Below are 14,774 nucleotides of genomic sequence, written 5' to 3' on the forward strand. Positions count from 1 at the left end.
AATTGGTGTATGGTGCTAAATTTAGTTATACAAAACTTAAGGACAAAAAAATGGCATAGGTACAGACATCAGCAGGATTTCTAATGTGTTTAGAAGACTAGTGTGAACAAAAACTATGGCCATTATTGAACACAGAAGAGGGAAATTGAATAGTATATATTTAACTTCTAACACATTATTGTTTCATTATTGGAAGAAAAGGCTGAAACTCTCCACTATTTCTATTGGGCATAGGAAAATATATAGTCACATTTTTTTTCCTGGAAGAACATTTATAAGGATTAACCTCACCTAACCATGAAGCTGAGATGTATACTTACCAGTGGTATGACTGAGAATAATCACTGCTCCTAATCCATCTCTCTGTCCACCCACCCTTCTTACCATTTTCCCTCGTTCTCTTTCTTTTACTATTTCCTCTCGCCTTTTAAAAGATACTGTTACTTTTCTTAATGAGGATGATTTTTGTTAAGACTAAAATTTGGACAAGGATTAAAACCTGACCTAAGAATGTTTTATTAGATAATCCGGGTTTACACTTTAGCATCGTTTAGATGTTCTTACCATATGCAACTGAGTACCAGTGAGGTATCTGGCTTCTTGTATTTTAAAATGCGATCTTGTTATGAAAGCCTAAAGTTGAAAATGCCTTTCAAATACAGAAAATAATCATATGTTATTCTCTCTTTTAGGTCAAATGGCGGGTGATCACACGAGGCTGGAGTTCCATAACATAGAGACTGGCATCATCACAGAACGACGATATCTTTCTTCTGTCCCCTCCAATTTCATTGGACACCTGCAGAGCCTGACATTTAATGGAATGGCATACATTGACCTGTGTAAAAATGGTGACATAGATTACTGTGAGCTCAATGCCAGATTTGGCTTCAGGAACATCATAGCAGACCCTGTCACCTTCAAGACCAAATCAAGCTATGTTGCCTTAGCTACCTTGCAAGCCTACACTTCTATGCATCTTTTTTTCCAGTTCAAGACAACATCCCTAGATGGACTAATTCTGTATAACAGTGGGGATGGAAATGACTTTATTGTGGTTGAATTAGTTAAAGGGTGAGTACATGCCCGTTCAATAACAAATAAATAAAACTTTGGAAAAATAGACATCAGTATCCAAACAATTCACACTAAGAAGAATATATTAGCTCCTAAGGTGGTGGGCAGGGGCAGGCGGAGGACAAATAGGGATGTATTTGTTTAAATCATCTCTTAGGGATCTTAAATTAATATGGATTCAGGACAGTTTTTTGCAAGTACATTTTCACATATGAAATACAAATTACATCGGGCTGTAATGTATAGAAGGCATATCATGAATCTTACACTTCAAGTGGGCATTTCCTGACTATGCACAATGTAATTCCACAAAAGCATTGCTACAAGTTTGGAGGATAGTCTATGCTAAATTAAATAGCTGATTCAAGTACTCAGATTATTTAAATTTCAAAGAATCCTTTTAACATAAACCTCTTTCTATGTCAGAGTTCCTTAGAGAATTTAGAAAGGAAGATTTGTGTAAACTTTTCTTAAAACTGTGAGGAAAACTTAATGTATTCTAATTGATATGAGCATTTATTCATTCATTCTGCAAATATTATTGCATATTTACAATAGGCTACATCACGTGCCATGCACTGATATACATATATATACCTCTGAAACCCTTGTGCACGTCTCAGATTGCTACCACAGTGAGTCATACCCACACATACCAACATACAGTCCTAGGGTTTGTACATGAACACATAAATAGAAAAGAAAAACACTGTGGCGTGTTTCTTGGGATGATCACATGCAAAGGCTCAGGAGTCTTCAGGGAAATTAGAAAAATTTGTAGAGCAGGGAGTGGGTGTTTGGTCTGAGTGTTGAAGGTTGAATACACATTTCCTATACTCAAACGGGGACTCGAGAAAAAGGAGAAAAGCAGGTGCAAGACTGAGAACAATGTCCATTTCAACTGGTTAGAAAAGGTTGGAGGGAATTGTGGAAATAGGGAAACCATGGCGAAAGATACCTCCTTCCAAATCCGTAAATTTAAATGTAGACCATTATTTTAAAAATCATTTTCACCATTTCCTTTAGTGAAGACACCGAACCATCAAAGTGTTTGTTTCTTCTTGTTAGCTGAGATTCTTTGTAACTCATTGTCATGACCTCTAGTAAGGATGAAACCATTGGGAAAAATTATCCATTTGTAATATCACCTTTAACTTCATAAAAATTTAAAAAGTGATGGCAGCTTCCCCTTTCATTCTTTTCCCAGGTACTTACATTACGTGTTTGATTTGGGAAATGGTGCTAACCTCATCAAAGGAAGCTCAAATAAACCTCTCAATGACAATCAGTGGCACAACGTGATGATCTCAAGGGACACCAGCAATCTCCACACTGTAAAGATTGACACGAAAATCACAACGCAAATCACCGCTGGAGCAAGGAACTTAGACCTCAAGAGTAAGTGCCTGTTAAGTCAGAGTAACCAGTCTCCCTTCACCTGGAAGATCCTTTGCTTAGGGGTGCGTTTGTACCTTCTACAAAGACTGACCAGAATTTCATTTTCAGCACCTAATTAATAATACAACACACAAGCCTCTGCTCCCCCTTTAATGTGGTAGGAACCTATGTATTTTTAATAACTGCTTAAAAAATGCAGCACCTAAGAAAGCATGCATGATTAAAATACAGAAAGTGAGAAAAATATAATATCGGTCTTGATATTAAAAAGGCATTTGTAAGTTACTTAAGTCCCAAGAGTTTTCAATTGATTTAAAGTTAGGGAACCAGATTATTCTAGGGCTTATTAGTTTTCTTTCCTTGGTGAGGTTTTCCAGATACTGTCAGACTCCCTGATGAATTGGAGTTTGAGGCTGGCTTAGATACCCCGTGTCTCCAACAGTGAGTTCTATCCCGCATCTCTCTCTCTCTCTCTTTCTCTTTCTCTCTCTCTCTCTCTCTCTCTCTCTCTCTCTCACACACACACACACACACACACACACACACACACGAAGGCTTTTTTCACCAGCTGCTAAGGAAGTCTTACCATACACTTCTGTTGCTTATTGATACTTCATTTCTCAAATGTACAAGACAAAATGCTTAGAAAACATGTCAATAATAGGAGAAAAATGACAGAAGTTCCTATTTGAATCCCTTGTGATTCACTAAGAATGTATGTGTGGATTCCATCTCATTTAACACTACAAGCATTGCAGAAGGTATTATTAGCATGTTATTCTCAATGTAGAAAATCTGAGGTTTGAATGATTCCAACTTCCTCCCCCAACCCCACTGATTCTTCTGCTGTATCCTGATGCATTGCAAAGCCTCACAGACATCATTGCAGACATAATTTTTCTTGGAAAGAGTTGCTCATTTTTATTGATGGGATCTTTCCCTTTGATTCAAAAGTTAGATACATTGAGGAGGGAAGTTAGGAGACTGGAAAGAGAAAATTCAACAGAACTCTTTTTTTTTTTTTTTTTTTTTTGAGGCAGAGTCTCACTCTGTTGCCCAGGCTGGAGTACAATGGCACCATCTCTGCTCACTGCAACAGCTGCCTCCTGGGTTCAAGCAATTCTCCTACCTCAGCCTACTGAGTAGCTGGGATTACAGACACGCACCACCACACCCAGCTAATTTTGTATTTTTAGTAGAGACAGGGTTTCGCCATGTTGGGCAAGCTGGTCTCAAACTCCTGACCTCAGGTGAACCACCCACCTCAGCCTCCCAAAATGCTGGGATTACTGCGCCCAGCCTCAACAGAACTCTTTCTAGAGAAAAATGCTGTTTCTAAATAAGGTGAAAGGAGAAAGAAGAGTGTTTCACTTTCTTTATTAGCAGAATATATTTTGAATCCTAGGACATTATTTGTTCAACACATAAAATGTGTGATAATGGACATCTCCCTTCTTTCGCAGTAGGCTTCTTGTTAACTTCAAAGAGATCGTATTTGTACCCACAAATCTAATAGCTTGGCTCAAAACATAAAATGAAATTCAAACAAATGCTTTTAACAGGCGAAACCTCTTTCTCTTTCTTCTTTCTGATTGAAGTGATTGAACTGCTTTTCCTTCTGTATTTTTCATGTGCCCCTGTTTTGCACGGTGGGCTCAGGTAGTAATTGTCAAAAGAAAGGGAAAGATTGTGAAATTCAGTGTGCAGACCAAGCCACCAAAGGTAAAGCAAAAAGCGTCCTGTTTGTGTAGGTGAGACATTAGTAAGTATAAGGGAATGTCACTGGAAATTAGGAATACTCTGTTGGAGATTAAAATGGCTTAAAAAAAAAAGCAGTTTATAATTGGTTGAAGTATATGGCGTGCACAGCCCTACACATTGAGAATTCAGAGAAACAATGCCAGAAAATGGATTCTATTTCTTTGGATAGTTAGGACACTGTCTCCTGAGAAGTGAATATCTGCTTATTGTTCATTAACAAACGGAAGTGAAGGTGATAGGAGATTGTAGTCTAGAGTTCTTTCTGGTGGGATAGTTACACATCTAAGTACTTCAGAGTTTAGTTTTGTTAAAGCATTGAGTGTTACATAACTCTGAGATATGACAGGTGTTGCCCATATAAAAACACTGAATTTTAAAATGGCTAATTACATAATATTAAGATATATAGTAATAAACTCTGAGTGTATTTGTGTTTTTTTTTTTTAAAGCACAATTGAGGCTGAGCGTGGTGGCTCACGCCTATAATTCTAGTACTTTGGGAGGCCGAAGCAGGTGGATCACGAGGTCAGGAGTTCAAGACCAACCTGGCCATATAGTGAAACCCTGTCTCTACTGAAAATACAAAAATTAGCTGTGTATGAAGGTGGGCACCTGTAATCCCAGCTACTCAGGAGGCTGAGGCAGGAGAATTGCTTGAACCCAGGAGGTGGAGGTTGCAGTGAGCCAAGATCGTACCACTGCACTCTAGTCTGGGTGATAGAATGAGACTCTATGACTGTCTCAAAAAAATAAATAAATAAAAATTAAAAAGCATAATTAATATTGTGAATTTCCCGTGCGAAGGGGCTAATCATTAGTGTAGAATAGTACTTTCTGCATCACAGAAAAGTGAGAGCAAGTTTCTAAAATTAGGCCAAGTCTGGGCTAATGCATTGGGTGTGTGATCCGATGGCAACAGCAACCCCGTGGTGCCTCTGATCACATGCACCTTCAGCTACAGGGAGTTTGAGATTAGCCTGCTGTGGGGCCTGACATCTCTTGGTCTCCCATCACCACCGCTTTTGGTAAGTGTGGCTACCAGCATTGGCCAGAGCATGAGTATTTACACAGCACTGACTCTGGAAAGAAGACAGCAGGGTTTCTGCAATGGAAAGCTCTCAGTGTCTAGAAGAACGTGACGTTGAAGGAGCGCTTAGAGGATGGAGAAAGACAAGATACCGTGGAGCTGTCTTGGAGCATTGAAACTAGACTGGTATCACCTAGGAGGCTTTTTACAGCAGTAATGTTTAAGGGACAGTTGAAGCATGAGTAAGAACAATGAAGCATTGTTTCTTTTTTCCATATGGATGCCTACTGAAGTTTAGAAGCGCTTATTCATAAAGGAGAACTTCTACCCGAACTCTTCACTTAGACATGGATGTCAGTGTTTGTTTTGGTTTGTTTGTTTGTTTGTTTGTTTTTTGACATACTATTCATGTAGCATTGAGCTGCAGGGAAAATGAAAGTTGACCTATTTTGGTCAATATATTGTACTCTTCAGGAATTTAAGAAAACATCAGATTTACTCTCCACTCTGCTCTAAGTCATTGCAACCGTCTTTAGTGCTTCTCAAAAAAAAAAAAAGATCAGCCAACTTTAAATACCTGAGAATCATGTAGTGGTGTTTGTGAAGTTCAGATTTCTGGATCCTATCTCAGACCAACCGAGGCAGTAATCATTTGAGGGAGATGTGCAGAAAACGACAGACATCTGTATTTTTAAAGAGCACTGACTGTTGCAGTTAGCATGCGCTGCAGAGTCCTGAAATAATGCAAGATTTCTGTTGAGGTCCAATTTCAAATTTCTGTATAAATCTTGCTTTTGTTTTTATTTTAGAATTTTACTGTTTTTTGTTTGTTTTATCAGCCCTGAGCTGAAGTCACGTTATTGGCTGGTTAGAAATATTGGGAGAATTTAAAAAAAAAAAAAAAAAAAATTCCTTCTGTTTTACTATACCTTAAAAAGGCACTAGAGGGCAGTAGAAGGCCACAAAAGATGCTGCATAGGACTCGGGAGTTGGGGAAACCTCAACCTGCTCCATTTGCAAGGGGAAGTCGTTTCTTTTGTTTTCAGACATCTAAAATTCCACAGTTAGCTTTTATAGTGATGCATGCTTTTGTCTGTGGCTCTGCTTCATTACAGGAACAGGACTTCAGTGAAGAACTTTGAAAACTGGGGCTCATGTATTTCATTCTCTACTTTGACTCCAGTAGAGATGGTCAGAAATGGCCAGGACTCTAATAATCTTTCTCTCAGAAGAGAAATTCCATGCAGCTGACCTTGTTCAGCTTATCTTTCATGATACCGCTCGATTCTCAGGGGGTTGTGTGTCTCTCCCTGCTGATACAGTTTTGCTTTCATCTTTATTTCCCAGCTGTTTGTGTTCTATTCCCTCTGGTTATTATGTACAAGCAGCAACATGCAATGAAAGGAGCAGCAGAAATTTGCTCTCTGCTGGATGATTTCCTAACATCGCTTTATATTCATTTTAGGACTTCTGAGTCCTGCCTCCTTTAGAGAAAAAATGGGTTTGTGTGATTCCTCCTGATGTTCCTTTTCTTGCTCCTGTATTTGGCAAATTTGTATGTTAGTATGTGCATGCATATGGAAGGGAGCTAATATTTATTAAATGCCTACTAAATGCTAAGTAGATTTAACTGATGTTATTGTATTTCATCCTTGCAATTACCCAGGGGTTTAAACTGAAGTCAGTCTTGCTCATTCATTAATCTAGTTCAAGAAAAAAAAGATACAGAGGAAGAATTGCTTTTGGCCCCCACCCTCCATGAGTACCCTTCTTTAAGACATTACCCTAAGTTTAATCCTTCAGCAAATTGAGGCCACACAGGTATCATGAGAGGGGCGGAAATTAAAGATTCCTAGTTGTGTAGCATAGAGTGCCCTCAGGTGGCCACCTATCAAAACTACATAAAACAGAGGACAGCAGCCCAGGCAGCCCTTGGTTGGTCCTTTCTTCCTCCTCTGTTCTCCCTCTCAAACCCAAAATTCCTTCAAGGGCTTTGAGGTCTGGCACTGTCTACTGATCTTGCCTCTTTCCTTCTTACCATGATCACCACCCTCAACCTTCCTCATACTCCTCCTTAAATCTCACCGTGAAGGCAGCTGCCTATTGCTCAACCTGCTACCAAGCCACGTGGATGTCCCCTAATCAGAAACAACTCAACAGGGACTGTCTATTCAAATATATTCACTCTGTAAGCAAAATTTGAAGATAAATAACATTCTTGCTCTTTTCTCTTGATCTCTGGCCCGTCAGTCGCTATGACTCAGCTCCCTGCCGTCTCCAATCCTGAATGTAACAAGCATCCCCTCCATTTTCTACCTTTTCATGTTGCTACTTGACAAATCTTTACAGCAGTCGTTCAGTAAACCAGATTCTATTCAAAGACGTAGTCGTGTTTAAACATGCCCAGGCTTTGTGTATTCAGCCCACATGACATCTGACAGCCCGCTTGTCTTGCCCAGATGTTTTGTTTAAATAGAAAACCTTCAGGGAGGAGTGATGTTGAGCTTAGCCTTAGAGCAGGATATGGCACTGGGAATGGAGGGAAGGGGCTGCTGTCCTGTGGTTAGGCCACCTTTGTTAGTTTTTTGGTTTGGGTTTTTTTATTTTTTATTTTTCGTCTATAAGGGAAAGAGGTTTATTAACATTATTTCCACCTGTAGGAGATTATTTTAAGGATCAAGTAGGATGTAAGAGAGACAAGAAACCCTTTCAGCTGTTGAATGAGGAGGCCGCACAGAGGTTAAGAACTTTGTTCTTGGAATCATAATGGGATCTCAAGAGCCATCCTCTTGATTGTTCCCTTGGATACACGGGTTCACTGCTCCCTAATCCATTGCCCCACCATGACGGCAGCAGCCACCCTGGCTCTGTTCTGTCTGCAGGCACTGCTGTGAGATCGTTTCTCTCTGCCTCCCGGCTTCTTCCACTCCTGGCTTCTTCTGTCTCGTGGCTTCCACCTATGGCTTTTGTTCCTGTGTATGTTTCCACCTCTGTCCACTCATACTTCATCTCACTTTCCAATTCCCCCGAATACAGGGTTTAATACAGTGAATGGACCTGTCACCATCTGGTCTAGGCTACAACTTCATAAGCTTTTGCCCTGCTGCTACTGGCCAGGCTCACCTCTTCAGTCCATTTAGCTGTAAACACAGAGGTAGGTTTTTGAACTTGAGAGAGAAGAGAAAGAGAACTGTGGGTTGGAAGGCTGTCTTTAACCTCCGAGAAAAGACCAGGGTAATTTTCTCATTTTGAAGGGCCCTGAATGCCAGGCTAGAAGATGGGAAGGGTGAAATTAAAGGGTCTTGAGCAGGAGAGAAGAGGTCATAATACTTGCTAGAATTATTTCTTTGGCTTCAATGGAATGGAGGAGCTGAGGCTCAGGGAAAAGACACCACTTTGGAGGCAATTTGCCATAGTACAGAACAAAGACAGTAAGGTTCTGAGCATGTAGAAATAAGACTTGACATTTTTGTTTCTCATTTTCTTACACAAGAATTACAGAGCAGTTACTTGAAAGAGAGATGTGAAACTACTATTTCCCTTCTGCCACCTCCATTGAATCCCCAGGCTTTGCAGAATTCATCTCAACCTATTCTCTTTACTATAAAGGCTTTGTCAGTTTGTTTTAATCCTACTCTTAACTTCCTACCCCCATTAAGACATTGTTCCCTTCCCATGCGCTTATCTGGGACCTGCCATCTGACATTTGGTTTGGAAATTCTTCCCTCTGCTTCCCTGTGGTTCTTGGCCAAGCTCACACTATTTTAACAGAAATTATGTTCTTTATTCTCCACTAAAAGCATTTTTAAGAAATTCCAAAAAAAAAAAGAAAGAAATTCTTTCAACCATTTTACTTGTTTCTGAATTTCTCTGATATTAGCTGTGAGATGTCTATATTTAGTTTTTTCAACTCCCTTCAACTATATTATCTGAAATTTCTCTTCCCATCATTTGACTCCTACGAACTTAAAAACTGTAAGTGATCTTGGAGATTATCTGGTATGACCAATTCCTTTTACAGCTGAGAGATGTATGCCCAGGAGAGGTTGATCTGCACAGCTACCCCAGTTTCACATTTTTATTTTTTTTACCATAGCTCAGGGGACACAAGTTGAGTTGCTCATGTCAGTCTCGATTGACTGCTGGTGACTACCTGCAGCAACACCCTGAGAAGAAATCTGCATCCTTATGTGGATTCCTCGGTGAAAATTATTGGTGTGATCAGTCACAGACTCAAGATGGTGGTTGGTGGCAAGAGGGCCACCTATTGACTCTGTTTTTAGTAAAACTTTAAAGGCCTCGACCCATTCTATTTGCAGATGTGAGAAGCCCTGGGGTTGGTTTCTTCTCACCCAGCACCCTAGGTGAACTCTGACAGCCACAGGCCTTGGTTTCCATGCTTGGAACAGCCACAAGGATGTTGTGCATAGGAATAAGTAGCTTTACTCAGCTTTTCCACAGCTAAGTGTGGGCCACTGGAAAGCTTAGTCCTATGCCCAGGTGCTTTTCACAATAAGCTGACAGGTTACCATGTCCCAGCAAGGTGGTGATTAGATGGCTTGAGCTCTTCAAGGTGGTGACATTTGTGCCAAGGAGAAGCAAGTACCTGTAAGTGCTCAGAGCTTAGTTCTCAAGGGTCAGGTGACTGCTCACAAGACCTCAGCCTCATTCAGAGACAAGCCTTCCGTGCAGGCCCCTCTTTGGGGAATGTCAGGAGTGGTGCTGCGTTGCCTTCTACGAATCTGAGCTTCTTGGTCAAGTGCTGTCTTTGTCAGCCATCCAAGAAAGCAGGTATCTGACAGTATCTTTCTCATTCAAGTAGGATTTAAATCTTCAAGGTTTTCTTGGCTCTCAGACCTCCCTCTTTTTGCTGAAGAGAGACTTATACAAAAGTCTTTGGAGTACAGGTAGCACAAAACCATTCAGACTGACAGTCATGGGGAAAGGGACGGGGTATAGCATTCAAGGAGTCCAAGGACAAGAACAGAGAAAAATCAACACTGGGCTTCATCAAAGATGTATTCAGGAAAGCTCTTAGCAGTAAGCCAGTGTTTCAGCTTCACCTGGTCTCTACTGGGGCTGCGAACTGACTCCCATCAGCTGCCCCCAGAGCATTCCCTTGTTCTTCTCCCTCTCTGCACGCTAGCGTTCTCTGCTTTCACAGGCACTGGTAAGCTTGGCCTCCTCAGATCTGACGTTTCACCTCTGATCAACTCAAATATCTAAGAAAGACTCATTTAAGTTCAGCAGTTCTATTGCCAAATTCTTGGAAGTCTATTTGATTGAAACAGATGTCTTCCCCGTGACCAGGATCGAGGAATAAGAGACTGAGTCACATTATACAAATATGAGTTTACTGGATTTGTTTAAAGAAATGTGGGGATAGCCTACTTCGGTTATAAATGGAGCTATCAAAGGCTCAAAAAATGTGATCTTTAAGCTGCTATGCAAGAATTAAGGAATGGGGTTTGCCTTGCTCGAGTAGGGTGTTGAGGATACGGTTAAAATTCTTCAAGGCAGTAGAATACTGGGTGCTATGTGCAACCCAAATATTTAGATGATGAAACTCATAAATACTTGAGTGAGCAGAATTTGTTTTAGGGTGGAGACAGAGACTTTGTTTATACATAGGAAGTACATGAGATATCAAAGCCAGAAGCAACAGGCAGAAGTTCCCAGGAATTCACAGGAAGCATGAGGAGAAAGAATACACTAGATTTTTTATGTTCTGTGCAATTGCCAGCATCCAAACCAGACTCATCTAGATCCATAATGGACATACAGGCCCGGGCAGACGTCTGGGAAATGTTACAGTTGCTTACTGTAGATCCCAAAAGGGAATGCCACTATTATTTTCAGGCAGTTGTCTCATCACGTTGGATTTCAGTAATAATGCAGCCCCTGCCCTGTTTTAGCATGCACCAGAGGAAAACTAGCTTCCAACCTGGATACTGCACAATTCCTCTTGAGCCACAGTCAACATGGAAATGGACTTGAAAGTCGGGTGGGCTTAAAACCAAGTTGCTTCTTGCACTGTAGAGATACTCAAAAGCTAAATCTCCCATCTTTACCCGCACGGGGGAAGTGCGTTTTTGACGCATAGTGCTGTTGTGGCTCTTCAGAGCCATGCACTAGAGGGTGTTTCTAGTGCACCTCAGGAATCCTGTTAGGTCAATCAGCGTTTCCCATTGACATCATGTGAATGTGGTTTTTTGTGTCTGTTCTTAAAAGGGGCCCCTTTTTGGACTTTGCAATTAATGATTTTCGTTGTTCTTAAGGACAGGAAGCATATAGCATTATAAGTAACAACGCAGTCTTTGAGGTCAGAAAGACTTGGGTGAAATAGTATCTCTACTGTTTCTTTTGCGTATTTCCTTATGCAGGATATATCACTATCACCATCATCGTCATCTACCTTTACTAGGCATTAGGTAAGAGAGTTACATGTATTTCCTCTTTCATTTTTATGATGAACTAGTGAAATTGCTGTACTTATTCCCATGTAACAGGTGATGAAACGAATGTAAGGCTTAGGGAGGTTAAGCATCTCACCAGAACAAATAATGATAGGAATTTTAAATAGAAACCATTTTAACCATTTCTAAGGGCTTGTCATATCTCATGTACTGTTGTAAATATTTACACATGGTATCTCATGTCAATTAATTCCCTGAATAATATACAACGTTAACCAGTGTATTCTTTGATGCTCAAGGATTTATAAAAAGGACTAGGAGGGCTTGTAAGGCTCATTTGGATCTGACATGTGTTGGCAAAATTTCGGCCAATTTCCCATAACTACCCTAGTACAGGAGAGCCCATCTGGCATCTTAGTTTCTTAGAGTTTGACTAGTATGACGTTGCTCATGCACATTCCCAGGCTGTCTGTGGGAAGTTCTTTCCTATCTCCCACCCTTCATGCTCCCCTACCCACAATACACACACTCCGTAGGCCTCTCACCATTGGCCTCCCCTTAGAGTTCTGGTGCTGTAAAAAAAATTCGAGCACTATAAGGGCCTGTACTAATGTACCATCATTTCAATAACACAACGGCTCTTTGACAGTTAAAAATTTAATGTGTGTATTCCCTATAGTTTTTGTGAAACCTGATGAACTAAGTTTCCCAAAATGCTGTCCAACATGATATTATGTGCCTTTTGATGAGACCTGTGTGAGTCATGCACATCAACAGAGTGGTATGGAAAGCCGAGTGTCTTCATGAGAAAAACTATCTCATCACTTGCGTCTGTCTGTATTAAATCACCTTCGTTATTGTCACCATCATCCTTGATATTATCAATTATGTCATTTATGCATGCCTGTGTGTCACGCATCATGTTAAGGGCTTGTATGTGAAAGGGTTACCTTAAATAAGCATGATGTTCTAATATAGTCACGCTACAATATCAATTCTTTCACCTCAAGCCATCACTGTTAAATGTATTGTGTTAAGGTATTTGTTCTATGTACTGATTTAGAGTAAATGTTTGGGTTCACTTTTAAGATAATTATATAACAATTTTATATTATAAAACATTCATTACAATTACAAACCGCCACTCTGAGTTACTGATCAAAGCTCAGAACTGAGGCTGCACTCTGCTGTGGTCAGTCACTGGCTAAGTAGCAGAAGGGGCAGGTTTGGCTGCTGCCTTCTCCTGCTATTACCTTTCTACAGCTTTTTGACAGGGCACGTCAATTGGCATTGGGACTCTTGGTCTGGCCGATTCCTCAAATTCCTTCTCTCCTGGTGCATCCCTGGGTTCATCCAAGTCTTTGCTGCTAGACCTTCCAACCTAAATCCCCATGTAAGGGGATGCTTCTGCTTCCTCCTCATAGACACATACCGTATGGGGCTGCCCTGTCTCTAAGCAGTCCTGCCTGGCTTCCTCTCATGCCCATGGGCCCACCTTGGCCAATAAGGAGTTTCCATGATTCGTTGTCCCCTCAACCTTGGAAGTGTACACCATTCCCACTGCTCTCATTTCCATTCTGCTACCTCAAGTTCTTTGCAGCTTTCTCAGCATGTCAGGTGCCCATTCGACATCCCCCAATAATGGGGATCATAAAGCAAGTACTCCAGGAGATCCCCCTCTGAGAGCTGCCTCACTAGGCTTAGCTAGATCATAGAAGCACAAACTCACTGCACAGTAAGAGCTACTTCAAAGAATATTCCCAGATGCCTTTCCTTCCCATTTCTGACTAATTTTATTATTATTATTATTTTCTTGATGTAGCTGAGGGGTTCAAGGGCCCTCGAACCAGTATTTTACCTGTTCCTTTATAAAGTTTCAATCTGGGTGTCTGTCTCATTCTCACATTGTCTGATATCGACTGTGTTAACACGTCATTCAGATATTCAATTAGAATTCTATTTTACACATACAGTCTCTTAATCCTCACAACCATTAGATCAATGAATTATTAGTGCCCCCATTTTATAGTTGGGATTACGGAGACTTGGAAAGCTTAAGTGAGTTATTCATTCTTAAGTAGCACCAAGTGATAGAAACAGAATTTGAACCCAGGTCTATAGCTGTATTTAAATACTGCCATCTGTGTTTGCCGAAATATTCGAAAGGGTTACTTCTGAATATCTAGAGTGAAGAGCTAACACTTATTTGAATCTTGGAGAGAAATGTCATAAAACTAAAAAAAAAAAAAAAACTTTCTATTCTGTAAAACACCTTAATCAAGCTTCTACTTTTCCACTATGTTGTATAATATGGAAAATTTCTTTTCTATTAGTTGCAAAGGACCTGGATATTTCTGCTTTACTTTCTATATGCTCTTCTCTCCCCTATGCCTTGCACAGAATCTACATATGGGTTCTATCTTCTTAGCCCCTGAAGTCCTCCTCAGACAATACAGCTACCAACTGTAATTGTTACATGTTCTTTATATGTATTCTGTAGGACATTTGCATTTATAGGTACTTTGAATAGGCTCAGACATTTCTAGTACTTGGTTGGGTGATTGGGGGTTGGCCTATCAGTCAATCATTGGCTGGTACAAACAGGTTACTTGCAGGCTCATTCAGCCGTCAAAGCCCTTAATTTCCATAGCATTTAGGAAAAGTTCCTTATATTTCCCTGACCTGGAGGAGGGATCCCTGCTTTTAAGTATCTGCATTTCTCTTTAAGAATAGTTAATGTTGGAAGAACAAAGTGTTTGGAGACACACACTAGGAAATTATATTATACCAACTGGATGTGGTGGTGACCTTACTGTCATTAATAATATCCCATCTTTGGAGCACAGAAAGAATTTCTTTTTTAGAAAAAAAAAAAATACAGGAACGTTCAGATACTTTAGGAAAAACAAGAGTTTGATTTGACTCCAGGAAGCTCATAATATTTTAAAAGCTCTTTGGCAATGTCTGTAAATTGTTTTGTGTGTGCTTTACACTACTGTGTCCTTTCAAGCTACACAGAGAAACGCTGGTTACTAGAACCTTTTTTATCCTGTTGATATCTAAGCTGAGAGCCAGTGGCAATTTTTCACCTGCAT

The 14,774-nt window shown here is 40.3% G+C and overlaps 1 protein-coding gene across 28 annotated transcripts in view; it reads left to right on the forward strand.

Annotated features, from left to right (window-relative positions):
• NRXN1 (neurexin 1) overlaps nucleotides 1-14,774 on the forward strand; it is a 1,157,741-nt gene that overhangs the window by 550,845 nt on the left and 592,122 nt on the right. For all 28 annotated transcript variants that reach the window (XM_074400196.1, XM_039478496.2, XM_003922746.4 and 25 more), the window contains 2 exons: nucleotides 693-1,074; nucleotides 2,285-2,475. In XM_074400196.1, coding sequence (XP_074256297.1) covers nucleotides 693-1,074; nucleotides 2,285-2,475 — 573 coding nt within the window. The remainder of the gene's footprint in view (nucleotides 1-692; nucleotides 1,075-2,284; nucleotides 2,476-14,774) is intronic.

This window comes from Saimiri boliviensis, chromosome 1 (assembly GCF_048565385.1).
Source record: "Saimiri boliviensis isolate mSaiBol1 chromosome 1, mSaiBol1.pri, whole genome shotgun sequence".
Classification (NCBI taxonomy): domain Eukaryota; kingdom Metazoa; phylum Chordata; class Mammalia; order Primates; family Cebidae; genus Saimiri; species Saimiri boliviensis.